The sequence below is a fragment of the Pelobates fuscus genome, chromosome 11 (assembly GCF_036172605.1).
Source record: "Pelobates fuscus isolate aPelFus1 chromosome 11, aPelFus1.pri, whole genome shotgun sequence".
NCBI classification, from domain to species: domain Eukaryota; kingdom Metazoa; phylum Chordata; class Amphibia; order Anura; family Pelobatidae; genus Pelobates; species Pelobates fuscus.
In genome coordinates this window covers 38126913-38153838 of record NC_086327.1, presented here as the reverse complement: position 1 = coordinate 38153838, position 26926 = coordinate 38126913, and the positions used below count along the sequence as shown (strand labels likewise).

The following is a 26926-nucleotide window of genomic DNA, read 5'->3' as shown; positions in this document are numbered from 1 at the left end:
CGCCTCTAGCGGCTGTCAGTGAGACAGCCACTAGAGGCTGGATTAACCCTCAGTGAAACATAGCAGTTTCTCTGAAACTGCTATGTTTTCAGCTGCAGGGTTAAAACCAGAGGGACCTGACACCCAGACCACTTCATTGAGCTGATGTGATCTGGGTGTCTGTAGTGGTCCTTTAAGTGTGTGCATCTGTATGCACTGGCGTACATACCGCGGTCGCAGGGTTCGCAGCCCTGCAACCCCTGCGACCAGGTGCCCGCCGCAATGTGTTGCGGCCCCGGTCCGCCAGAGTAAGCGCGGGGGGTTGGGGGGGGGCCCACGGATCAATTTTCGCACCGGGGCCCCATGGGTCATGTGTACGCCACTGATTCCATAGGTCCATTAGTCTGTGGACAGTTACGTGCAATATGTCCAATCTCCTGAAACCTATAACACTTTATCTGTCTCTCAGTCTGGTCTTGTGGCCGGGTTGGGATCCTGGGAACCCAAGTTTCCATGTAGTCAGTCTGTCTATGGGTCTGTACAGAATCTTTTTTTTCATCTGTTTCTTTAAACCCTCCAGAATTCTTTGCAGGTTTCCTGTTACTTTGGCATTGAGGTAAGGTTCTTTACTCCGAGTTTCATTAGCAAACCGGTATCTCTCTGTCAAGTTCATAATTTCTACTGGGTCCTTTGGACTGACCCATTTCCGTAGCGCTATCGGCAGACTCCTAAGAAACTGATCCATAACCACCATTTCAATGATTTCTGCAGCAGAGTTGATTTCTGGCTGTAGCCACTTCTGGGCAAGTCTCAAGAGGCAGGGGCGTACCTAGAGCATTTGGCACCCGGGGCGGACCCTGAGTGTGGCACCCCCCCATAATAAAAATGTAAGAAAACACCCACATTTTTTTCAATATTTTCAATAATATTTATTGCACAAATTTGTAAACTGCTTGTAAAATTTGTCAAATGCGCCAGTTTTGTAGAAGGGGGAAGACCAGTGCTTTTGTAGAAAGGGGCTGGTGAGAACCTTCTAGAAAACTCCTGCCCTGCCCCTTTCTACAAAGCCCCTTGTCTCGCCCTTCATATAAAAACCCTGCACCCCGATCACATAAATTTCATACACTCCCTACACATAAAAACCCTGCACCCCGATCACATAAATTTAATGCACTCCCTACACATAAAAATCCTGCACACCCCCTTAATAAAAAAACCCTGCACACCCCCTTAATAAAAAACAAAAACGTGCACAACCCCTCTTAACAAAAAACCTGCACACCCCCCTTATAAAAACCCTGCACACCCCCTTAACAAAAAACAAAAATCTGCAGTGCACATCCTCCCTTAATAAATAGAATACTGCAACCCCCTTAATCAAAAAAACCCTGCACCCCATTATTTAGACCTCCCCCTTTAATTCTTTAATCCACAGCCCCCTTTAATTAATCCACACCCCCCTTAATTAATACACCCCCCTTAATTAATCCACCCCCATTAATTAATACACACACCCCTTAATAAATACACCCCCCTTAATTAATACACCCCCCTTAATTAATCCACACCCCCTTAATTAATACACCCCCTCAATTAATCCACACGCCCCTTAATTAATCCTCACTCCCCCTTAATTAATACATCCCCCTTAATTAATACACCCCTTTAATTAATCCTCACTCCCTTTAATTAATACACCCCCTTAATTGATCCTCACTCCCCCTTAATTAATACACCCCCTTAATGAATCCTCACTCCCCCTTAATTAATACACCCCCTTAATGAATCCTCACTCCCCCTTAATTAATCCACCCCCCTTAATTAATCCACACCCCCCTTAATTAATACAGCCCCCTTAATTAATCCACCCCCCCTTAATACACCCCCTTAATTAATCCTCACCCCTTTAATTAAACCTACCTCCCCTTTAATTCTTTAATTAATCCATTATCCACCCCCCCTTTAATTAATTTAGCCCCATCACATAAAATGACTACTCACATTTTGATGATGCCTTGACCGACTGGGTGTCTCACCGCCCAGATATTGGATCCTTCCGCTGAATATCCGTGAAGGCGGGCTGACGGCGCTGCGCACGATGTCATCACGTTGCGCGACGCCGCAGGCCGCAACACTCCTCCCCCTTCTCCTTGAAGTAAGTCCCGCCGGGCCGCAAAGGTGCTGTGCGCAGCCGCCGCAGCGTAATGATGTGGGGTGACACTGGATGTCATGGCACCCCCCTAGTCAGTGGCACCGCCCCCACCCCCCCCTTAGTACACCACTGTCAAGAGGTCATACATTTGTGACCTAGTAGATTTCTCTGTATCATAAACCCATGCATTATATCTTTGGGCTCGCACTGCAGGCGTAACTCCAAGCTGGGTTAGGATTTCTGCTTTCAATCTGTCATAGTCTTGTGCTTGACTGAGAGGTAAATCATCATATGCTTTTTGGGATTCTCCACTGAGGCAAGGGCTAATAATCCTGCCCACTGACCTGGAGGCCATCCTTCTCGGGTAGCAATCCTTTCAAAGGTTGTCAGGTAAGCCTCCATGTCATCAACCTCACTCACTTTATGTAAAAAGTCAGTAACTCTAATCCGGCGCCCCCTATCCATAGTAGGGGTAGTCACACTTGACAGTATGGTTTGTTGCAAAGCACTTGTTAGCTTTACTCTGTCTTCCCGCTGTGTTTCCATAACACAGTCTATTTGTATGGCCAATAAGCGGTTTGTCTCCTGTTGGGCCGCAACAGCCTGTCGCTGTGACTCCATGAGGCTACTGATCTGAGCCGCTGTTACACGGTTTGTGTCTTGTTGGGTAGTAGTAGCCTGTACCAAGGCTTTTACTAACTCTTCCATCTTGCTGGTTTTTGTTTTCACCTGCAGGCCTCTGTTTCAACCAACCAGTCTCTATACCCACAGACCATATAAATGTGCTTTAAATGCCCGCATTCTCCACCATCTTGTGACCTTAATGGGCAAAGCAACACAGTCCTCTAGGGTAACAGGTATAGAACAACAGTCTCTTAAGTGTCTCCCTGGACAAATAGGGAAGGGGGAGCATGACTGCTGCCCAGGATAGTGGGATGGAATAATGGGAGCAACAATGTTGCAAATATGGAAGGACTTATAAGGGGGGAGCAGGGGAGGAGACTTACCAGTCAGAAGGAGATTGTCATTCACCCTGGTTGAATTTCCCACCCTCCCTCCCTGGTTTGTGTGTGGTGTGTTGGTGGTTTCTCGTGTGTTCCCTGGACAGCGGAATAGAAAAGGAAAGGAGTATGACGCAAGGTCACATTGGGGAGACGACAGTCGGCGCAAGGCTGATGGCTAGCGACGGCTGTGTTGGGCTCTTGGAGAACAAGGAAGGAGAACTGTCTGTTGGGTCCTCACCCAACAGCTGGCAGGAATTAAGAATTAAGTTTTTTACTGTTTAATAAAGCTGTGGCCGTTGCCCTTAGCCACTTAAAAGGTGTCCAGTGTATTATTTGGGGGCAACGGTGGGGATGGGATATGGGTCAGCAGTCATGCAAAAATGGTGTGGTTTATTTACATCGTGCACAAAAATCCATGCAGCAATCAGTTTGTTCAAAACTTTAGCAAAACAGAAAGGAAAGTCTACAAACAAAATCCTAGCTCAAATTCGAGCACTAACTAAACATAAAGTAATGTCCCTTACTAAACCAGGGTAATAAACTAAACAAATCAACAAAATAAACATTGGTTTCGCCAACCTTTAGCATTTTTTTCTGGTGCTGCTCTGCACAGACCTGCTCTCTCTGCAGGTCAGATTGTACCTCCTCCTTTCTGCTCTGAGACCTGCTAATTAAAGCCTCAGCAGTTGCTAATTGGGCAGGTGAATGAGTACAGACTATTGAGGATTCTGGGTCCTAAATACCTTCCTTCTATTACCCTCCCATAGACTCTGTCACAGTATATATGTATGTCATTATGTATGTCTGTGTGTCTGTATGCATGTCTGTATGCCATTATGTATGTCTGTATAACATACATAATGGCATACAGACATGCATATTATGTAGGTCTGTATGTCATTATGTAGGTCTGTGTGTCTGTATGCATGTATGTATGTATGTCTCTGTGTCTGTATGCATGTCTGTATGTCATTATGTATGTCTGTATGTCATTCTGTATGTCATTATGTATGTAATTATGTGTGTCTGTATGCATGTCTGTATGTCATTATGTATGTCTGTATGTCATTATGTATGTCTGTATGCATGTATGTATATATGTATGTCAGTATGTCTGTATGTCAGTATGAATGTATGTCTGCATGTCATTATGAATGAATGTCTGTGTGTATGGATGTCAGTGTCTGTATGTTTGAATGTATGTCTGTCTGTCAGTATGAATGTATGTTTGTCTGTATGTCATTATGAATGTATGTCTGTGTGTCATTATGAATGTATGTCTGTGTGTATTTATGTCGGTGTCTGTATGTATGTCAGTGTGTATGTATATATGTGTCTGTATGTCCTTATGCATGTGTGTCTGTAAGTATGTTAGTATGTGTCTGTCTGTCACTATGTATGCCTGTGTGTCTGTATATGTGTGTATGTCTCAGTATGTGTGTGTCAGTATGTATGCCTATATGCGTGTATGTCTGTTTCAGTATGTGTGTCTGTAGTATGTATCTATGTGTGCGTGTATCTGCGTCCTTTTGTATCAGTGTGTGTGTTTGTGTCTGTATTCCTGTTGGCGGGATTTGGAGGCGGACCCTGTGGGTGGGATTGGAGGCGGGCCCACGGGGGCCCAGACCCTGAGCTGAGTAAGGGGCCCCAAAATTTCTGGTGGCGGCCCTGCTGGGATGAACTAGTGGACCAACTAAGAGGAATAAAGGATATTGGTCTACTGAATTGTCCTGCTTACACTGTGCTGCAACTGGGAATTCAGAAAAACTCAAGTACTGTTAACTATGGATTCAGTAGAAAACCAATTATATAATGAAATGATGTCAAATCTGTGGCTGTCCTTTTTCTAACATATTTTGCGTATGTTTAATGCACTTTTAAAGGGGTACTGTAGGCATCAAAACAACTTTAGCTTAATTAAGCAACTTTGGTGCATAGATCATGCCATTGCAGTTTCACTGCTCAATTCTCTGCCATCTAGTGGTTAAATCACTTTTGTTTCTGTTCTTACAGACATAGCCTGCATGAAAATAAAGTATGGTTTTATTTTCAATCAGACGTTAACTTGCTATAGAAGATTTTTTTCCGGATCTAAAAATTTAACTTTAAACACACACAGGATGCTCCTGCAGGGTTTAGAAGGCTATTAACAGAACAGGAGATAAGAAATACTAAATTAAACAGACTGTGCAATACAGAAACCTAAAATATCTTGGTTACTATTCAGGAAGTGTTTAGAAAGACTGCGCAAGTCACATGCAGAGAGGTGTGACTAGGGCTGTATAAATAAAGTGATTTAACTCCTAAATTGTCAGAAACTTAAGTGGTGAGACTGCAGGGGCATGATCGATACACCAAAACTGCTTTGTTGCGCTAAAATTGTTTTGGTGCCCATAGTGTCCCTTTAACAAAATTGGAGTTACTTGCAGCCTTGATAGTCCCTCTAATTAGATTGGTCAATTGTAAACTGATTTATTATCAATATATTATTTGTATGTTTCTACTGTGTATTTTCATTTCAGTTGTTTTTTTTTTCTTCAATGTATATTTTTATTGCAAAACAGGCAAAGCAATGCACGATAAGAGTATGAAGTGTAGGATATACAACACATCATAACATGAGTACAATGCACAAAATAGTCAGAAATAAAAATAAAATGCTAATCGTGTAAAAAGCATTTTGCCAAAATGTTTTGGTTATAAAAAAAGAAAAAGACATGAGAAAACAAGAAAAGAAAGGATTAAAAATGCCAAAGACTTGTGAGAAAACAAGTTGGCTATTTTACTATGGTAATCTAAACGCTGCTTTATAACAGTCTTTTTAATTACATTAATGTAATAACTATAATATACCGTATGTAGATAAAAGGATAGCTTTGAATAATGCCCCGTGACTATTTCACTGCCAGTTTATTTCCGTATGTTTAGCCACTTTGCTGATTTTTTGACACAGTTCCTTTTGGCCCTCTATTTCTCCTTGCTAGGCAACACTCATAACACGCCCTGGTAGCTGTTTCCCGTTAAATAAAATACCTCGTCATTCATATTTCCTATTCTCTCTGCTTCTTCCATTTTATTGGTCGCCCCTTTATTTTCCTTCTGTTTGTCTGACCACTTTCCCCACTTCCTATACCTAGACCTCTATACATCTTTCCATCTTCTATTGCCTTGGTGTTCCACCTCAGCACTTCCTCTCCCTCTTATAGTAGATGGTTTCTCCCTCCCATTTTTTGGTCCAGCCTTCAACACCGCCCAGTTTTCTCAGTCCCAGATAGTGTGCTCTCACTCCCCTCACTCTGCATGCATTCATCTTCCCGGGTCCTCTTTTCCCCTCACAGTATTTCTCCCTTCAAGTACTCACTCTCCCTTTACAACACTCTCTCCTACATGGCATAACAAACTTCCCAAATGTCCGTATTTAGGAGGTCAGTCCATATATTGTAGCCAAATGCCTCTATCCCTCTTTTCAATCCCAATGTTCTTCTTTTCCAGGGGCTCCATTCTTGGCATGTCTGTGTGTAAAACAGAGCTCTACAGCAATAATACTCCCTGTAATATGTCTTTAAATGACAATACATGTGTTTAGAACTTAGTCTTTGCAAATCAGATGCATTTTCTTGTTATAAATACATTTTAGTTGCATAAAATTGTCACCAAAAATTTCACAGAATACCCTGGCCACACCCGCACCCACAACCCCGATATGAAAGTATCCCTCTTTGTCCAATTGAAATGTTGGGTGATATGAGTCAGCCTCTAAGAAAGACTACAAGAAAAACACTATTTAACAAACAAGTGCCAAATTAGTGAAGATGTGTAGCGCTAAAAAGTAGATTACTTACTCCCAAATTGTTGGGGATATAATAGTGTGCAAATGGCTTATAGGTCCACGTGTAAGATGTTCCTCAGAAACATGTAAAACAAAGAGGTAGGGGGGGAGACAGGGAAACTTGCCCTGGTGCGGAAATCCTTAATCAGGTGAGGTATAGTGCAAACACATATAGATGGCTTCTCACCTTAAAAAGAGCCTATCACTTGGCTCTAAGTGTGTGGGTAGATGAGTCCAGTTCTAGGGTGACTCTACCCTTCTTTGAGCAGGATAAATGGTCCACCAATGTGTAGATTCAATAAAATTTATATTTATTCTATTAGTAAAAAACTTCTATAAAATAAGTTACAATACATACACAGTGGTGGTGAGTCCAAAGTCCAAAACGCGTTTAATAAACAGTGTCACTAGGTAACAAGAGTAGAAGCTTAGGTCAAAATAGTTTTAATAATAGTTTTTCAATTGGTAATATACTTCCTGCTCTTTCATACATATATATCCCTGTCTAAACACTGATTGGTTGCAGGAGATCCTGCATTAATCATTATCTATATTTATTTATTTTAATAATTTTTTATCCATAACAGTGGCTCATTCAATCATCTTGGGTCAAGATCTATTTGTATTCTAATCAGTCCCAGATAGTGTGCTATTATTGAAACTATTTTGTTAAAACTATTGTGACCTAAGCTTCTACTCTTGTTACCTAGTGACACTGTTTATATTTTCAGAACATGCGGGTTAAACGGGCTGGGAGAAAGAAAAAGGCATGACATGTGCACAGTCGTTATTCGGCATGTGCCATACTTTCCCACCGCCCTAATAAAACACAGACACCAAATATTCTATTGGAATATAAAGTCCACAGCTTTATTTATTTAAATATATATATATATATATATATATATTAGATTAACAAAATTTTGGTCATTGCCACCAAGTGATAATTTCGCTACAATTTCCCCCGTACAACAATAACCCTTACCAATTAACAATATATAACATTCCAAACAACACATCACATATAACACCCAGCCTACCAAAGAGGCCCCATTTCCATATGTTTAAAATGTGGGGGTGTACCGAGACACCCGTACACCCCCAGGTTCATAGCCACCGATGAGCTCGAACATACCAAACACTTAACCACTCCGGCCTAATCCAGCCTAAACCTTGGCATGACCACTTCCTACTCCACCCACATCCCATTTAACCAAGCCATTTCCCGCCGCTGTGACCAAACGGAAAACTACCTCTAAACCACAGGGAGGGTGGGAGGGACAACTAACAGGTAACTGCGGCTTATGATTTAAATGGCCACCTTCTAAAATGGCCGCTCTTTATTCCCTTAATCTCCACCCCATAAACAAATTATTAAATTCCCGCCACTATTATTAAAATCCACCTGCCCACTCTCTGGCCCTATCAATGCCCACTCCCCTATTGCGTTATTCCATGGGCTTCAGATATAAGGATGTCCTTTTATGTGAGGATTAAAAGCAAAAATAAACAAATACACATGCATACATTTATCTCTTTCACCAAAAAAATATTTGAAAAAGAACAAGTAATGTTCTTGATCAGGAATCTGTTATTTCTCCAGTGTAAGACACAGCAGTGAATGAAATGTGCCCAGGAAATGAATTCCCCCACTCTTTTTGGGAAACAACAAATTCTTACATAAATAATTCTAATTTACTTTCTTCTAAGTAGTTTACATGTTTACATCTTGTGGTTGTCTGTGTGAAGGAGGATGGTAAACTACAATATTATGTATTTAAACATGTTTAGCTTTTCTCTCCCCTTTATTGTGTTTTAATGATGTTAAGACACAACTACATCAAGTGCCAATCTGTCTTTGCTTATATAGTAGCCTTTAGGAACAGTAATGTATGCGCCATGATTGTACTAAAGGAGAATGGAGAGATCAGTTTAGTTCAGGAAAATTTGGTTCCAGTTCAGTTTTTAGTGTACTTCCCAGCTTCGCGCCCTAAGAATCGGCATACCGGTAGGAGGGAGGTAAAAGGGTGGGGCAGTTACACAGTTACACAATTGCACCTAGCATGAATGTCCATCATTTAAGCCACTAAGCTGAAGGCAGATGTGCTAATGTGGTATCTGTAGGGGACAGTTCTCTGATGCCTCAAAAGTGAAACACCACGGAACTAAGACGGGAGAGGACTCGAAAAATTGTGACTGTCCAGCCAAAATTGGGACAGTTAAGAGGCGTTTTCGAGAAATTCTTAAATCCCTGTTACTACTGTCATCTTTAATTTTACCACCTCATTAATCAGTTTTTGTATGAGAAAAAAAATAGGAGAGCGGAGTGTGGAGTAAATGTCAATCTCTATTAAGGGATTCTTCAAGCAGTTTCGGGGGAGGGAAGGGGGAGTGGTTCTATTTAAAAAGCCCTATTAAGCACTATAATTAGCACCCCCAAATTTTGCAATAAACCTGCAAAACTTTTTTACTTACCTAGAATCAAGAGCTAGGCGAAGCTTATGGAGAAGCCCGTAATTGGAACATTCATCAGCTTAGAGTGAATGTATGCATTGAGCTGGGGAAGAAGTGTGGTAAATTGGAAAATAAATAAGCATTATTGAGTCTATAGGTGGGAAAAAGGATCAACTTGGTGAGGGAGGGGACACCCACCCTTCCTCTTGCATCTGCCTGCAGAGGAGAAGTGCAATGCATTTGTTGCACGTGTGAAGTGAGCTCTGACGACAGAATACACAAATTTATAATTTTTAATTGTACCATGTTCCAATGTGTTACTTATATTCCTTATTATATTAGAATCTGATGCTGCTGTATATTTTAAATTGTACTCCAAAATTTTGCAAGAAATATTGTTTTTCTTCCCTTTTCAGTCAGGTGTTTGACCTTAAATCATATATTTCTACACTTCAAATGTTACATTTCATCGTAATAAAACATGTTTATTATGTCTCACTCGGTAGGTGTGATTTTTGGCTCTGTGTTTGGCTGTCTTCTTCGACTACTTCCTCCTTTGGATGGAAATATCTTGATATTGATATCATTTCCAGGAGATATTCTCATGCGGATGTTGAAAATGTTGATCTTGCCATTGATTATCTCCAGCTTAATTTCTGGTAAAACATAAACATTTACAATTTACACATTTCTCAAGATCACAACCATTTTTACTTCCTTGAAAAGTGAAAATATGACATCCCAGGTCAAATATGATAAAAACATTCTTTAACCCCTTAAGGAATTTATTCCCTTCTGGAATAAAATGGAATCATGACATTTCACACATGTCATGTGTCCTTAAGTGTCCCTACAAAGACACTGAAACTATGCTTAGTTTTCCAGCATGCTAGGGACAGGCAACTAAATGCACCCTGATTCCTGTGGCCAACATGTATCATTATATCTCGTCACTGTGATTGAATATGGCAGAGGTTAAATCTTCACCTCTGAGCTGCACCTTACATTTAGATCAGTGGTTGCTAACCTTGTGCACTGTGCACTCCATGATATTCTGGAGCACAATTCCATGATGTTCTGGGTATCTGATCACCACTAAGTTCTGTGAATACTTGACTTAGAAGCTAAGCTCACTAGAAATTTAGTTCACTTTACTTGGTGTTGAACATTTGCACTGAACTTGGCCAAGACAGGCAATTAAACAATCCTGTCACATGTAACATCTGAGTTAGCCCCAAGGTGGACTTGGAGATTTTTTTATGAAACCAAAAATGATAAATTAAATGCAATTTTCTGTACATGTAGTATTTATCTTATTCTGTATATAGTCTATTAGTAGCTGCAGTACAAGTGATTATTCATTTTTAGGGACATACTATCCTTTGGCAAACGTTTGCATTTTAAAACAACACATGTTCATTTCTTCTTACCTCCCCTACCCCTTTTCCCCAGCAGCACATAACTTCACCTTCCCAACCTACCTTTCCTCTTCCCAACATTGCTATTGCTTCCTTTATACCATGCCGTTTCAGGTGCTTGGCATCTTCCCCTGTTATCTCCTCAAACACATCACATATTAGCATTCTGGGCAAATGCTCTAAGGCTACCTGTCCATTAACAAGGTCAAAATTTAAAATATCCACAGTGTTAATGGTTATATGTGCTCAAACACTCCCATGGGGGATCACCTTAACCCACACCTTAAACACAACAAAAACAACACAAGTTGGGGTGGAGCTACAATTCTATATAATATATTGCATACATACGTACATGTATTATACACTGAAATTAGGTTGTATTTTGAAGTGTTATAAAATGAAACAGAACAAAAACCAATAGTGCAGATAAATTACGGCAATAAAGATAAAAAGGGAGATAATAGGAAACACTCACAAAGGTGGAGCCAAGAAGATGCACTTGGCTCTGACGTTTAGCGCTTGTGTATCATTGAGGGAGATCCAGCACCCTCTTCTTGTAGCCTTATGCCATCTATTTGTGTTTGGGATATCAATAGCCGATCACACCTGAAATAACGGAAAGTGTTTCATGTGAGCGATATGATCTTTCAGCCTTCATGGCTTTCTTTACAGCAGTCCGTATAGAAAATATTGATTTTTTTTTTACAACACTGCTTCACTTTTACCTGTGATGTGTCAAATGGGCACAACTTTTCTTAATTTTCTGAATATCCTGCTCAGAGTCATGGGAATTGCCAGGAGTCTTAGTAAGTCAGAGCCCAGAGTTGGCAGGAATATTGCAGAATCTTAGATACAAAGTAACAAGGAGCAGACAGGTGGACAGCTGGTCCATTGAAGGAAGCAGGTAATTCTCACTGATTCCCGGAGCAGCATAGATTGCCAATTTCCTGAAAACCATCAATCCCAGTGTATAACACTTACTTCAAAATACAACATAATTTCAGTGTATAACACATATACTTATGAATGTAATATATTATTTAGAATTGTAGCTCCACCCCAACTTGTGTTGTGTTTACCTGTCCATTAGTGTTAAATCTTCCCGTGCTCCCTCTTGTCTCAAGTCCTGTTTATAATTTTTTAGATTGTAAGCTCATGAGCCAGTGCTTACCTCTTCACTCACATATCCTTTCTAATGCATTTGACTAATTTCATATGCTGAAGGATAGTTTAATAGTCTACAGCATAATGCAGTAATTAAATATAAATATAAAGAAACAGTTTATTTACAAAATGGAGAGCATTATTTGAACAATGTCATCAACAGGTCTGGCTGGTCTTGATGCCAAATCTAGTGGACGGATGGGATCCAGAGCCATGATCTATTACATGTCAACCACAATCCTGGCAGCACTGCTAGGAGTTATTTTGGTTCTTTCTATACATCCTGGTAACCCCAAGTTGAAGAAACAAGTCACTGTTTCAACCAAAAATGAAGAAGTTTCTAGTATTGATGCTTTTCTGGATCTTATTCGCAATCTCTTTCCAGAGAATTTAGTACAAGCATGTTTTCAACAGGTATGTCTTCAAATACATTTTACAAACACCATTTACATCTGATTTTAGGAAAGACTTGGAGTGGTGGTGTGAACTCGAAATCTCTTGGATAGGAAGACTAAATTCTGTTAAAATTTATGTACTTCCGGAAATCTTTTATCAGAGCTATCCTCTCAATATTCCCAATATTCCTTTATCTTTTTTTTTAGAAAGGTTCATTCTGTCCTTTTGATGTTTGTTTGGAATAAGAAACCAAGCAGAATCAAGCTGCAAAAGCCCAGGGTTAGTGGAGGTATGGGTTTGATACCAATGCCAAAGCTACCATCAAATTTAGTCTAGATTATGAACGACCACACTGGCTTGAGATGGAGGCAGCCAAGATTCTTCCAAATCTTATCAAAGAGGTGCTGTGGCTGCCCTTACCTCAAACACTGCATTTTGCAAACATGTTACCATCCACAAAAGCTACAATCAAAGCTTGGGATACTTTGTACAGGAAAATTAGACCCTCTTCATTATGGTCCAGAGCATCTCCTATATCAGTGTTGAAAGTAGATATACCCAATTTTAACATAGACTATTGGTTATCTCATTTAATAACGCATATTGAACATTCATTTACCTCTAACGCACTTCTTTCCTTTTCTCAATTGAAAACGAAGTATGATTTGGACGGTTCGGACGAATATAATGTATGAAATAGTGATTGACTCTGTGATTGATGGGTGTGGCCTTTCCAGACAGGGCCAAGTGTTTATAAACTAGACATGTCTCTCATTGAAAAAGTCTATTTCTCAGACACTGCTCGGAAAAGGACAATTTCTATATGCTATGGTCTATTGGCTGGTATGGTAACACAAAAGTTTGAATCGATGACTAAATGGGAAAGTGAATTAGAAATGAATATGAGCTGAATGAATGATTAGATTTTTCATCCACTTTAAGGGACATTACACAGTGTGTGTCACATATAGAATCCCACTACAAGATTCTATACAAATGGTATTTCACTCCCTCCAGGCTTTATAAGTTACAATTGTCACCTACCAACAAGTGTTGGAGGGAGTGTGGTCAGGTGGGTTCCCTGTGCCACGCGCTGTAAACATGTCCTAAACTGAAGTCTTACTGGGATAGCATTCTTAGTTTGATTAGACTTGTTGACATCTCCACAATCACAGTAACACCTGAATTATGTTTGTTCAAAATGATTTCTGATAATTCACCTAAGCATCTACGCATAATTGTAGGCCAAATTCTCATCTCAGCTACTATGGCTCTTCCAGTTCACTGGATGTCTGCTGTAGTTCCGAATATTAAAGAAGTTATTAATCAATTGTTTGAAAGTATGAGATGTGAAATTGTGCTCAGATTACCATCCAATACACTTTCGTAAACACCTTCTTAAACACGAATGGGATATCAGAGAAAAGATAAGATTCAATTTTAGTTGGAGAAAATGAAAGGTGACAAAAACAGGGTGACATGGGATAACATCCAGTCCACTCAACATTAATACATTTAAAGATTATAACATTTTCGAAAAAGTCAGATAATGTAAAAAACAGCCGTAGAGAAATGACTGACACAGGCTCTGAGTTTGTATAAAAATCAATTGAAACAAAATAAACACAGTGAAGATGTTTTTAATAAATCACAGTTGTGGGCTAATTTATATGCTGTAATGTACTCATTGCAAAACTGTAATGTACAGAAAAAAACAAGGTTCAAGAGGGAAATGAGAACGGACAACAGGCTCATATAGCCTGCTCTTCTGTGGGTCCCCACTCAGATCTCAAGCTGGTTTTAGCTCATCTTGTAGAGAGCAAAAAAACTGATCTGAGTGAGACCTCACCAACGTGCAGGCTATTTGAGCTGTTGTCTGTTCTCAGTACTCTCTTGCATCTAATTTTTTGCTTTTCCCAACTATAAAGGGTAATTCAGACTTGCTCACGGTGCTTTGAGGCATATCGGCTGTACCTCACTGTCGATGCCTAACAAAAGATCATCTGGGGTTGCTGTATCTCATGTGCAGAGGGAGCCGGTCTGCATTTTGGATCTGTTGTGCCCTTTTGGGTAGGATCAGTCTGATATGCAAATGGACGGCTTCTTTTTGTAATGGCACAAGATCCCAACTTAGATCCAGCTTGAGATCTAAGTTGGGATCCCAAAAAGGGCAGGCTATTTAAGCTGTTGTACATCCTCAGTACTCTTTTTTTTAATCTTGTTTTTTGCTCTCCCACTGTTAGGTATAGGCTCCTCTTTTGGGTTATGGTTAGGAATGGGTTAGGCTTTATCTCCCCATCCAAGACACAAGAAGGAGACCCATATCCGTGGCATTCTGCACCATTGTTAGGCAAATCAATACTTAAAACCCACATGGGCCATTTGATTCAATGGATCCTTGTAGACTCAAGAACATAACCCATGATCCAATGACACCTTTTTACTATCTTTCAACCTGAGTTTAAAGATAGTAAGAAGTTACCTCTGAACTCAAATTTATTAAGTATTTTCATTATTAGACATGTGCATTTGGTTTCTCAGGAATTTCAAAGGGCAATGGGTGGGTCTTTCATATTCCGTAAATTTGAATCACCATGTAACCAAATTACAAAGCAAACGAACCAGACAATGGAGGAGTCGGATGGTTTAATCGAGATTTGGAGTTCCACCTGTGGCTCCAAAAAAGAAGATAATAGATGGATAGAGACAGCCACTAAATCAATTAAATGATAAATAAATACACAAAGTGTGAAGAAAATAGACGTTTATTTAACATTTTCTCCTTTATTTGTTTTTTTCCCCTCCATTTACTGCATGGATATTGAATATTGGTTCAGTAGTTTGAAACTACCGAACACCGACCACCTTCCTGGCTCATTAACTTCAAAAGAACTGACTATTAAGTGATCCCTGGGCGGCCGCTGTTCGTATAGCCGAACGCCACGTGGAATAGAAAACGGCAGCCATCTTGTTCGCACGAGAGGAGTCAGCGGGACTTGGTCGTCGAGTGTCTGGAACTAGAATCAGACACTCGACCTCACGAACCACCGCTGAAACTACCGAACGCCTGCTTCCTTTAGTTACCGAACAGCCAGGAGAGCGCCATTCGGTAGTTTTGTTCGTACGGACAAGGGGAGCAATCGCTCCTATGAGCCAGGAGGATCCATTTGGTACTTTGTTAATTTTTTTACCATTTTCTAAATTGACTGACCGCACACGCTGAATTCGTGGAACTGTTTTGGCAGGAGCCTCGTGTGTTCGGTAACATATGACTTCCATACTTTTTAAGAACCCCTGAACCGATCTAGGTGAAATTTGGATATGTTTGTCCCCCAGATTGGGGCTATCAGGGGATATGTGGGGATATCTTGTGGGGAAAGGGGTGTTCCAACTTTTGGGAAAATTGTGTGCCCTCTGCCTGGAGATAATTGATTTATTCCTTAACTTATCTCAATATCTCCCAGGCAGAGGGAAGGCGTGTATTACTGTAAAAATGTATGATGATTGGTCAATGTCTTTGTTTGCTGTGGGAGGATTTCTCATAAAAGCCAGTGTGTTTTCAATAAACCTCATTCCTGTTACACCCTTCATGAAGTCTAGGCTCATGTTTGGGGAACATTCTATTTTCTGGGGAGAATCGTCTTGGAAGCTGCATTCATCTACACTATTCCTCTACTCCCTGCTACAGCTATAATCACTTATGCTCAGCTGTTGGGAAAGGAATAGAAGACCGCAGTACCATTACCACTGCAGGTCTTAACACAAAGAAACCAAGAATCAGCCAGACCAAACACTTAAACGTTTCAACCAAGTGTTTAGAAGTAAGAAAACTCTCAAAACTAAATTACATTTTATTTACCATTCTATTTGTCCATAATTCTGTTGGAATATGCTGAAGCATATTTTGACCGACATTAACATCAGGAAATAAGGAAAAAATAATTTATATATATATATATATATATATATATGTATATATATATATATATATATATGCGAAGCCCCTTCTTGAAACCTCCCCAGAAAGGGGAAATTTGGGGTCATCCCCACAATAATGAGACTTCCACGTCTCCTATTTCACTTAAGATAAACCTCCTTTCGTACACCTAGAGGGTGAGCCCCTCTTATTTGGCACTGAACTCTAATACACGGCTATATTGTGCAGCCGGTTCCCAGGTGAGCCCCAGTTTTGCAAGGAGTCTGGCACCTTGCGTGCCTCTCCACTTATCCAGTACCCACTGATTGTCACTGTTCTTTACAGGACGGACCACAACACCACGGGCAACACTCCCCCACCAACGCAGGATTTTCAGGCAACGATTAATGCCGCAGTCACGGATTGCCCTACTACGGATCTTACCCCATACACAAGAGACGGGGTCGCAAAAGCCTAATACCACCCCAGGATCTGACACTGCTTAAGCAGACCCTGCAGGCATGACCCTCTCTTTTTGTCATGGTACCTTAACTATTTAATACATTTAATATTTCACTGAAGACCATTGAATTCATGCCAAATGTTACTTTTAACATAGTTGGTGTCCTTTGTCACACAAGACACACCATACTGGGTGAACCCCCAGATACCATATGACTCTTCGGAGCCAGAACGGGCCTTAGCACCATTAGAGGGGTTCCAGTGCACCAACGAGAACCAAGACTAAACGCAAGGCTCACTTGAAAACACCCAAGTGCTTTAAACTGGTGGATTCAGCTTCCCCCTTAACCCGGTCCTCAGATGACGAGTACTGTTGTCCGCCTCATGCTCTCAATGTGGTGGACGAATGGCAAGTGGTAGGATCTGCCTCCAACGAGGTGGACTGGACTAGACCTACCCCACACGGGCTACAAATATGTGATTCAAATCGTGCTTTGTGATGATTATCCAGAAAAGATACCGTACACCTCCACCAAAGACCACCAGGGATGGTTTTTTTTCTGGATGTGCTTGGTGTACCACTGTTAAAACGACCCATGCACTATAAGACACCCTAGAACATCCGAATGAACTCAGCCAGATCTCCTGGCCCAGCTCATGACACCACAGTAGTGAGCTTCATGTCCCATGCTGGTAAAGACCACGGAAGGATGTTGAAAAAGAGGGTCTATGCAAGACAAATTCCTAGATTTACTTGGCCCATTGACAAAGATGCTTTATTTTGGAGATCTGGCCCTTGCCCTGGGCACACGATCGGATCCAAGTGACGTCCGTGAATGGGCACAGCTCTCTATCTGCTTGCTGAGTGACGCCAATGCTATCCTCTGTTCTGAGAGACGCAAGTGGACACTGTTGTGGGTGGATTCTGAACTGTTGGAACTGGGTTGCAAAGAACTGGACCCTTGGCAAAGTGATTCCTATTCGGGGAACCATCTATAGTGAAGTTAGAGAAGCATGTGATCCTGTTCACTCTTTTGAACAAAGCCCAATCCTCCCTCAAGCAAGTGTTCCACCACCACCTGGCAGTGGTGGGCTGGTCGGCAGCAGGGCCGAGCCAGCAGCCGAATTTATTCCACTGGCCCCAGATCCTACACACAGCCGGAATAATTTTGACCAGCCATCAAGTTCTGTCAGCTAAATTATTATGTCGTCTATCGACATTCCAAAATAGAAGGAATCCATCTCTTTCAGGATCTCCTGTTGGCCAACAACTGGTTCACCCGAAATTTGTCGTTCACTTTCTGGAATCTTCGGGCTCAGTGGTGAACTGACAGAGGTCAGCACTCTCCCCGTCTCAGGTCACTCAATTCCTTGGCTTCAAGATAGACCCTGTGGACTGTGGTCTTCACCTGCCTGTCTCGAAGACAGCAACTATACGAAAGAAGATTTGATGGATCCTTAACATGGATGCGCTCCTCCTGCAACTCCTCGCACGGTTCATGGGTCTCCTGTCCTCCTTGATGTAGGCAATCTTTCACTACCGAGCTTCACAACAGTTAGAGGCGAAACATCTATACTTGGACCACTACTATGATCACTAGATATGCCTCTCGGGAGGTGGTTAATATGATTATGACACATGCAAGTCTGGAATGGCAGAGCAATATTTGGACAATGGCCGGATATCGTTGTGGAGTTTGATGCCGGCCTTTTGAGGCCCCTGGTCAGGTGAGGAGACCGAGTTGCACATAAATTGTCTGGAGTTGATCGCTGGATCATTTGACATACGCAGTCAAGCCAAACTCCCTTCAGATTGTTGCTTCCTGCTCTGCATCGACAATATCTCTGCAGTACAATACACGGACTGCGAGGCTGTGGATGCACTCCTGTAGACTTGGCCACCGTTATCTATGCTGACACAGAAGATCCGCTATTTATGCCTCCATGGAGTGTCTCTCCTTCTCGCCTCTGCCCTCCGGCAGGGCCAAGTGTAGTTTCCGGAACTATCTTGCGATCACTTCCTCCTCTTGCCATCCTTTTTTCCCCTTCTCCTGATGGACCACAAAGAGAACCTCACCCACTGGTGTTAGAATAGCAACTGTACCTCATGGTTTGGACACCTTCCAAGAAGCCTGGTCGGTCCACGGCTTATCACAAGCTACTAAAGACCTTTATGGGATTCATGGGCTCCAGGCATTAGACCTACGTGTATTAGATCCACTTACTTTAGTAAAGTGCCATTATGGTCATGTCATGTACACAAATAAAGTATGATTTATTTGCTGTTACCGCCTAGAATGCTTGGAGTAATTGGTGAGTGGAGAGGGGTCTGGACACCTTTTACAACACCTACTATTTCCAGTCTGAAATATATGTCTCACCTTTTCCGTTTGGTCGTTCTTACTGATCTATTAACATGGTGCACTCGGCTATTACAGTGGTTCACATCCCTCTTAAGGGTGTCCTGATGGTTCAGAAGGTTTGTCACCTTTTGAGTGAGATGAGTTGTCCAGGCCTCCCGCACCCAAAAATCCTGATCCCAGGGACGTCGATTTAGTGTTGCGCTTCCTTCAGGTCTGGCCGGACAATTCAGGTATCGGGTATCAGCTAAGCTCATGCTGCTTTTGTGTCTCATTTCTTTACAACAGGTATCCAATGTTCGTGCATTTGATATTCTATCTCACTCCATGCGAACTCAGATTCTACTTTGGTTTCTTATCTGTTTTTTCAGGTGGTCCTACAGTTGAGCTTTATGGGTGCGCTCTTACGGTACGAGGTTACCGCGCCATTACTCTTTTTGTCTTTGGGTCAACTTTTAATGTCTTTCATTATACCCCACAAGCTGGTCTCTACTACGACTTTGGATTTGCTGGCTTTTGTCTTTGGACGGAATAGACTTCACTTCAGGGCCCATTCAGTATGCGGTGCTGCAGCGTTGCAAGCGTTTTTTTGGCAGGCGCATCGGTAGTCGATATAATTTGTTCTTCTGTTTAGATCATGCTATTGTTCCATACTATACCTGTCATTAGCATTACTAGCATCAATTGTTGTTGCAATAATTTCACATAATGTGGTAGACAGTTGTTGTATGATGGGCAACATATTATTTCAGATGACTTCCACTTCTTTCTGTTTTTTTTCAGTGTGGTCGACACCTTATACCTCTATTCTGGATTCTATGGTTAATATGAATGTTTTTACTGTCGTAGTCTGGATTGCCATGTTTGTTTCAGGATTACCGTTTGACTTGTTTGATGTTTGACTTTATATTTGGACTTTATTGTTTTGAGTTGACTACAAAGCAAGAGGAAGTGACTATTCTGACAGGGCCTTTTGTGTAATGTTGAAATGTTTTCTAATTGGTTATTCTGTTATGATCTGTACTGCTGGGAGTTTTCAGTAAAGAGAGTTATGCAAATATTCGCCTCCTGTCATTACTAAAATTAAGATTAAAGATACACTCTGTTAGCATAATCTACAACACACACACATTATATATATATTTTGCAGCCTTTGAGTGGACAATTTTTGTACCCTACTGATTCGTCCAAAGTGTTTTTCTGAATTATTTGCATGGACGAAATTTGGTTGACCGAACAACATTTTTTTCTGGACAAATTAATTAGGCCAAAAAAAATATTTCTGCCATGCACAATGCTATTTATTAAGTAATGGAAACATAGAAACATAGAATGTGACGGCAGATAAGAACCATTCGGCCCATCTAGTCTGCCCTATTTTCTAACTACTTTCATTAGTCCCTGGCCTTATCTTATAGTTAGGATAGCCTTATGCCTATCCCACGCATGCTTAAACAGTTTTACTGTGTTAACCTCTACCACTTCAGCTGGAAGGCTATACTTCCTGATATTATTTTTAAACCTTTGCTCCTTTAATTTAAGACTATGTCCTCTTGTTGTGGTAGTTTTTCTTCTTCTAAATATAGTCTCCTCCTTTAATGTGTTGATTCCCTTTATGTATTTAAATGTTTCTATCATATCCCCCCTGTCTCGTCTTTCCTCCAAGCTATACATGTCAAGATCCTTTAACCTTTCCTTGTAAGTTTTATCCTGCAATCCATGAGCCAGTTCAGTAGCCCTTCTCTGAACTCTCTCTAAAGTATCAATATCCTTATGAAAATACGATCTCCACTACTCTGTACATTACTCCAAGTGAGGTCTCACCAGTGTTCTGTACAATGGCATGAACACTTCCTTCTTTCTACTGCTAATACCTCTCCCTATATAACCAAGCATTCTGCTAACATTTCCTGCTAATCTATTACATTTTCTTTCTGCCTTTAAGTCATCTAAAATAATTACCCCTAAATCCCTTTCCTCAGATGTTGAGGTTAGGACTCTATAAAATATTCTGTACTCTGCCCTTGGGTTTTTACATCCAAGATGTGTTATATTGCACTTATCCACATTAAATGTCAGTCGCCACAACTCTGACCATTTTTCTCGTTTACCTAAATCATTTGCCATTTGGCTTATCCCTCCTGGAACATCAACCCTGTTACATATCTTAGTATCATCCGCAAAAAGACACACCTTATCATCAAGACCTTCTGCAATATCACTAATAAAAACATTAAAGAGAATGGGTCCAAGCACAGATCCCTGAGGTACCCCACTGGTGACAAGCCCAAGCTTCGAATATACTCCATTGACTACAACCCTCTGTTGCCTGTCACTCAGCCACTGCCTTACCCATTTAACAATATTGAAATCCAAACTTAAAGATTGCAGTTTATTGATAAGCCTTCTGTGTGCAGCAGTGTCAAAAGCCTTACTGAAATCTAGGTAAGCAATGTCTACTGCACCACCCTGATCTATTATTTTAGTTACCCAATCAAAAAAATCAATAAGATTAGTTTAGTGATATTTAGTGATAATTTAGTGATATTTATCAGGTTAATTTGCATGATAAATAAATTGAGGCCTTCACCTGACCCTAGATAAAATATGCCTAAATTTTATGCACTCTGTCCTTTTAACTTTAGATTAACAGGAATGGCCTCTCAACTTGTCATCAAATCTACGGCTGTTTTTTCTATAGCTCTGTATCACTGAAATTTCAAATAATTAGGTATTCCAACTATGTCAAAGGAGTCACAGGTAATTGTACCAGCATATTGTTCTTGAAATATTTTGTTCCACAAACCTGGTCAGCAAAGCTTATGTTGATTATTCTTGGACTGTCTTCATACAAAACATCATCATCTACAGAATCACTTTTAAAACATGTCCTGGTGTGTCTTTCAGATACAGACTGTTTCCAAGAAGGTTCCTGCACCTCCCTCTCCTCTCGATCTAATCAATCCTGTGAATATTACTAGTTTGCAAAGTAATGTAACTCATATAAATAGCAGCATAACTGAGGGGAACACTGGACCTGTGATGATCACACAGAAGAAGCTGGAGTTCAAAGGTGGAATGAATGTACTTGGTAAGTAGAATTATGTAGAACTCACTGAAATAAATATACACTAATTACAGTATTTAGATGAGTACATGTACAAGGAATTCATTTAGTTAAGGACGTTTTCTTTTACCTTAATATTATCAGCTCTTTTGGCACTGTTAAAATATTGGACTGATAATACTAAGCAATTATTGTAAGTAATTACTGTATTAATATTATAATGGGTGGACCATCGTTCTATTCTCTACTATTTAAGAGTTAAATCACTTTTATTTCTGTTAATGTGGGCCTAGCTATACCTCCCATGGTTTTGACTCATGAAAAAAAAATGTTTTGCTTTCCATGAAATCTTACAGCTCGGTGTGTTTATTTTAGAATCTGCTCTGCTAATTGAACTTTAATCACATACAGGAGGCTCTAGCAGGTTATTAACAGAATATGAGCTAAACAAATCTAAATTTTCAATTAAGAAAGTGAATAATATTGATTTTGCATTACTGAAACCAGGCTGTACAAGGGTGTGTAGCTAGGATTGTATAAAGAAAGGGATTTAACTCTTAAATGGTAGGGAATTGACCAGTGAGACTGCAGGGGCATTCATCAAAACCACTTCATAATGCTAAAGTTGTTTTGGTCCTTAAGGTTTCCCTTTAAAATACCATAGTTACTAAGAGAGTTAAAACATTTGTATAGCTTTGTAGAAATATAACATAAAAAATGAAATAAATATAAAAATATTTTTAAGTGGGAAATGAAATTCATGTGTTAGTGTTTGCAGATGACACAACACTAGGCATAATAGCATAGTCTGAACATGATATTAATTCTTTACAGAGGGCTTTGAATAAATTAGGGGTTTGGGTAGACAATTGGGAGATGAGATTCAATATAGATAAATGTAAAGTCATGCATTTTGAAATAAGGAAACCACAAGCAATGTATACATCAAATGTTAAATGTGCTTGAGGTTCAGATAACATTACAAAGGACTTGTGAACAATTCTTGATAACAAACTAGGCCACAGTGTACAATGTCAATTTGCCACTGCAAAGGCGCAGTCCTGTATAAGAAAAGGTGTCCTGTAAAAAATAAAAAAATAAAATCACGTGATCAAAATATAGTTTTCCCTAATCATAAAGCAGTTGTAAAACCCCACCTTGAATATGCGGTGCAATTTTGGGCACCAGTTTTAATGAAGGATATTGCTGAAAAAATGCAGAGGATAGCTACAAAACTAGTAAGAGAGATGGAAAACATTAGTTGTGAAGATGGGCTAAAAAAGTAACTTTGTTTTATTTAGACAGAAGGATTACAATGTCATCATACAAATATATACAGGATCAGTATAATTCGCTATGTGCTCACCTGTTTCTTAACAGAAATATACAACAGACAAGATTTCAGGAATTGAATATGGAAGACAGGGAAATTGTTTATAACAGAGGGAAGAATTATTTTCTGTAAGAACGATAACAATGTTGAATTCTCTGCCAAAGATGTTGTCTTATCAGATTCTGTAGATAGTTTAAAGAAAGGCATGGATTTGTATTTGTTTTTGGACAAACAAAATATTCAAGGATATAATTGACATGTATGTGTCCAAGACGAAATCTGATTGCTATTATGGAGTCAGTAAGGATGTTTTCCACTTTTTATGGGATAGTGTTATGTCTTTTAACAGGAGGAGACCACGTAGCAGAAGTTAACCAAAGCAAGGTCCTAAAAAGGGACAAGCATAAGAGATGTCAAGGAAAGCCAAAGGTCAGGACAGGCAGCACAGGCTCATGAATGATGTAACAAGCAGAGTCAGATACCAAGTAATCAAATGAAGCAGGATATGCACACACTGAAGTGAACACCACAGTAGCACGTTTGAACTGAGCACAGGAGACATTGTTAGCTGTGGTTATATAGGGGACATGGCCACACCTCCCCCACACCATTAGTGAGATGGTGTCCACCTGTGGAAATTAAACAGCTTTCAGTCTCTTTAAGAGGCTGTCCCATAGGCGCATAAGTGTACATCTATTGAATATGTATTATGTGGGGATTCCCCCTTCCTCACTGTATGTGCTGCCTGCAGCTCCGAGCAGATGGAGGATGCCGACCTTCCCTCCTCGGTGGTGAGCATGCCAAATGACCCGGCATGCGCCGAAGAGGGATTGAGGAGTGAGGTACGGCGTGGGAACTGCAGGTGTGTGAGCCGAGGCTCTTGACACATAATTTGCCATCATTCTAAATGGGTTTTTTTTTGCCTTTTTTTTTAACTCAACAGCATAAAAATGATTATGCTTTAAATGTCGGACTCAATGGACTTGAGTGCATTTTCACTTTTTTCATAGATAACTAATTAACTAATATTAGAATGCTCAGTGCAATATGCTACTTGCGCATGGGGCTCAGAGTCTCTTCAGGTCATGAGAAAGATGTCTATTCTAGTTGTATATACGGCATGCTCATGCAACACACCAGTTAGTTAGATCTCTAAGATCTAAGGCACAGACTTAGAATGTTATGATGTTCTGGTGCTTAGGGTGGCCATTTAAGGCTTTTATTCAAATTTCTGCCAGGAGTTTCCAAAATTGAATAAAACAAACTATAAAATGTCTGCATTTTACTACCTGTAAATATTTGTGTGTTCTGTAAATTGTTGATATAATTGATGTGATCAGCCTCTTGTAGCACGTCTTTCATTTGATGTTTCATACAGGTCTCATTGGTTTCTTCATTGCATTTGGCATTTCAATGGGGAAGATGGGAGACCAAGCCAAGATCATGGCTGATTTCTTTAATATCTTAAATGAGATAATAATGAAACTTGTCAACATGATTATGTGGTAAGTAGCAAAATGAGAAATTCAATGGAAATTTGAGTCCAATGTGCTTTACATAAGCTCTTCTCATGTGTAGGTAAAAACATACTTTTTCACCAGTTTCTTGAGACAGTTATTTCATTATTTCCACATTCTGGTTTTATAGCTATTTTTCTTATTTTATATCTAAAACTGAATGTAACACTCAATCTTCCCTGAATTTGTGCTCTGGGATTTTTACAGAGTTTGAAATTTTGTAATACTTAAATATTTTTTTTCTCTCCAATCAATTATTTTTCTCTACCGTCAGTGAAAGTATTGAGAAGATTGTATAGGTTATTTATCATAGGGCAAAGGTTGTCATTTTATTCAATAGAGAGACTGACATTAATACACCTGGCAATAGTAAAGAATTTTCAGACACTTTTTGGGGGGCTTTTTTGCATTTAGTTTGTGCCGGTTGACATTTTGAGGAGTAAATTTGTACATTTGTTGACCCAGGACATACTTGAAAACGAGAGAAATCTCAATGCATCTTTCCTGGTAAAATATTTTATAAATAAATGAATAATAGATAAATGTTCACATTACTACAGATTGAGGGAAAACTTGTGATATTAAGTATAGGATCTAGGGTAGATTGACACGTCATCAGGGCCGGCGCTTCCTATAAGGCGAACTAGGCAGCCGCCTTGGGCACCATATAGGAGGGGGCGCCCTGCGCCCCCATCGCCGGCCCTTTAAATGCTATAGCCGCCTGAGCGCTCTATAGAGAGCGCTCAGACGGCTGCCGCACTGCCTCACCTCCCCTTCCCTGTAGCGTGGCCAAGCTCCTCTCCGGTCCGTGACCCGCCCAGACTGAAAGGAAGTGCACACTGAGTGTGCACTTCCTGTCAGTCCGGCCGGGTCGCGGACCGGAGAGGAGCTCGGCCACGCTACAGGGAAGGGGAGGTGAGGCAGTGCGGCAGCCGTCTGAGCGCTCTCTATAGAGCGCTCAGGCGGCTATAGCATTTAAAGGGCCGGCGATGGGGGCGAACTAGGCAGCCGCCTTGGGCACCATATAGGAGGGGGCGCCCTGCGCCCCCATCGCCGGCCCTTTAAATGCTATAGCCGCCTGAGCGCTCTATAGAGAGCGCTCAGACGGCTGCCGCACTGCCTCACCTCCCCTTCCCTGTAGCGTGGCCAAGCTCCTCTCCGGTCCGTGACCCGCCCAGACTGAAAGGAAGTGCACACTGAGTGTGCACTTCCTGTCAGTCCGGCCGGGTCGCGGACCGGAGAGGAGCTCGGCCACGCTACAGAGGAGGTGAGGAGAAGATTGGAGGGGAGGGAGAGTATTACAGGGAGGGGGGGGAATATTGCAGGGAAGGAGGGGGGAATATTGCAGGGAGGGAGGGGGGAGAATATTGCAGGGAGGGAGGGGGGAGATTATTGCAGGGAGGGAGGGGGTGCAGCAAGGGAGGGGGTAGAATATTGCAGGGAGGGAGGGGGGAGAATATTGCAGGGGGGAGAATATTGCAGGGAGGGAAGGAGGGGGGAGATTACAGGGAGGGGGAGAATATTGCAGGGGGGGAGATTACAGGGAGGGAGGGGGGAGATTATTGCAGGGAGGGGGGGAGAATATTGCAGGGAGGGAGGAGGGGGAGATTACAGGGAGGGAGTGAGGGAAATTACAGGGAGGGAGGGGGGGAGAAGATTACAGGGAGGGAGGGGGAGTGAAGAAAATTACAGTGGGGGAGAAGATTACAGGGAGGGAGGGGGGAGTAGAGAAAATTGCAGGGAGGGAGGGGGGAGTGAAGAAAATTACAGGGAGGGAGGGGGAGTGGAGAAGATTGGAGGGAGAAGAAGAGAAGATTACAGGGGGAGAAGAAGAGAAGATTACAGGGGAGTGGAGAAGATTGGATGGGGGGG

At 41.1% G+C, this 26926-nt stretch overlaps 1 protein-coding gene across 1 annotated transcript in view; it reads left to right on the top strand.

Annotated features, from left to right (window-relative positions):
* Positions 1 to 26926, top strand: part of LOC134577894 (excitatory amino acid transporter 2-like) — a 75339-nt gene that overhangs the window by 35251 nt on the left and 13162 nt on the right. Inside the window, exons 3-6 of the mRNA XM_063436809.1 lie at positions 9925 to 10077; positions 12167 to 12417; positions 22045 to 22228; positions 24916 to 25042. Coding sequence (XP_063292879.1) covers positions 9925 to 10077; positions 12167 to 12417; positions 22045 to 22228; positions 24916 to 25042 — 715 coding nt within the window. The remainder of the gene's footprint in view (positions 1 to 9924; positions 10078 to 12166; positions 12418 to 22044; positions 22229 to 24915; positions 25043 to 26926) is intronic.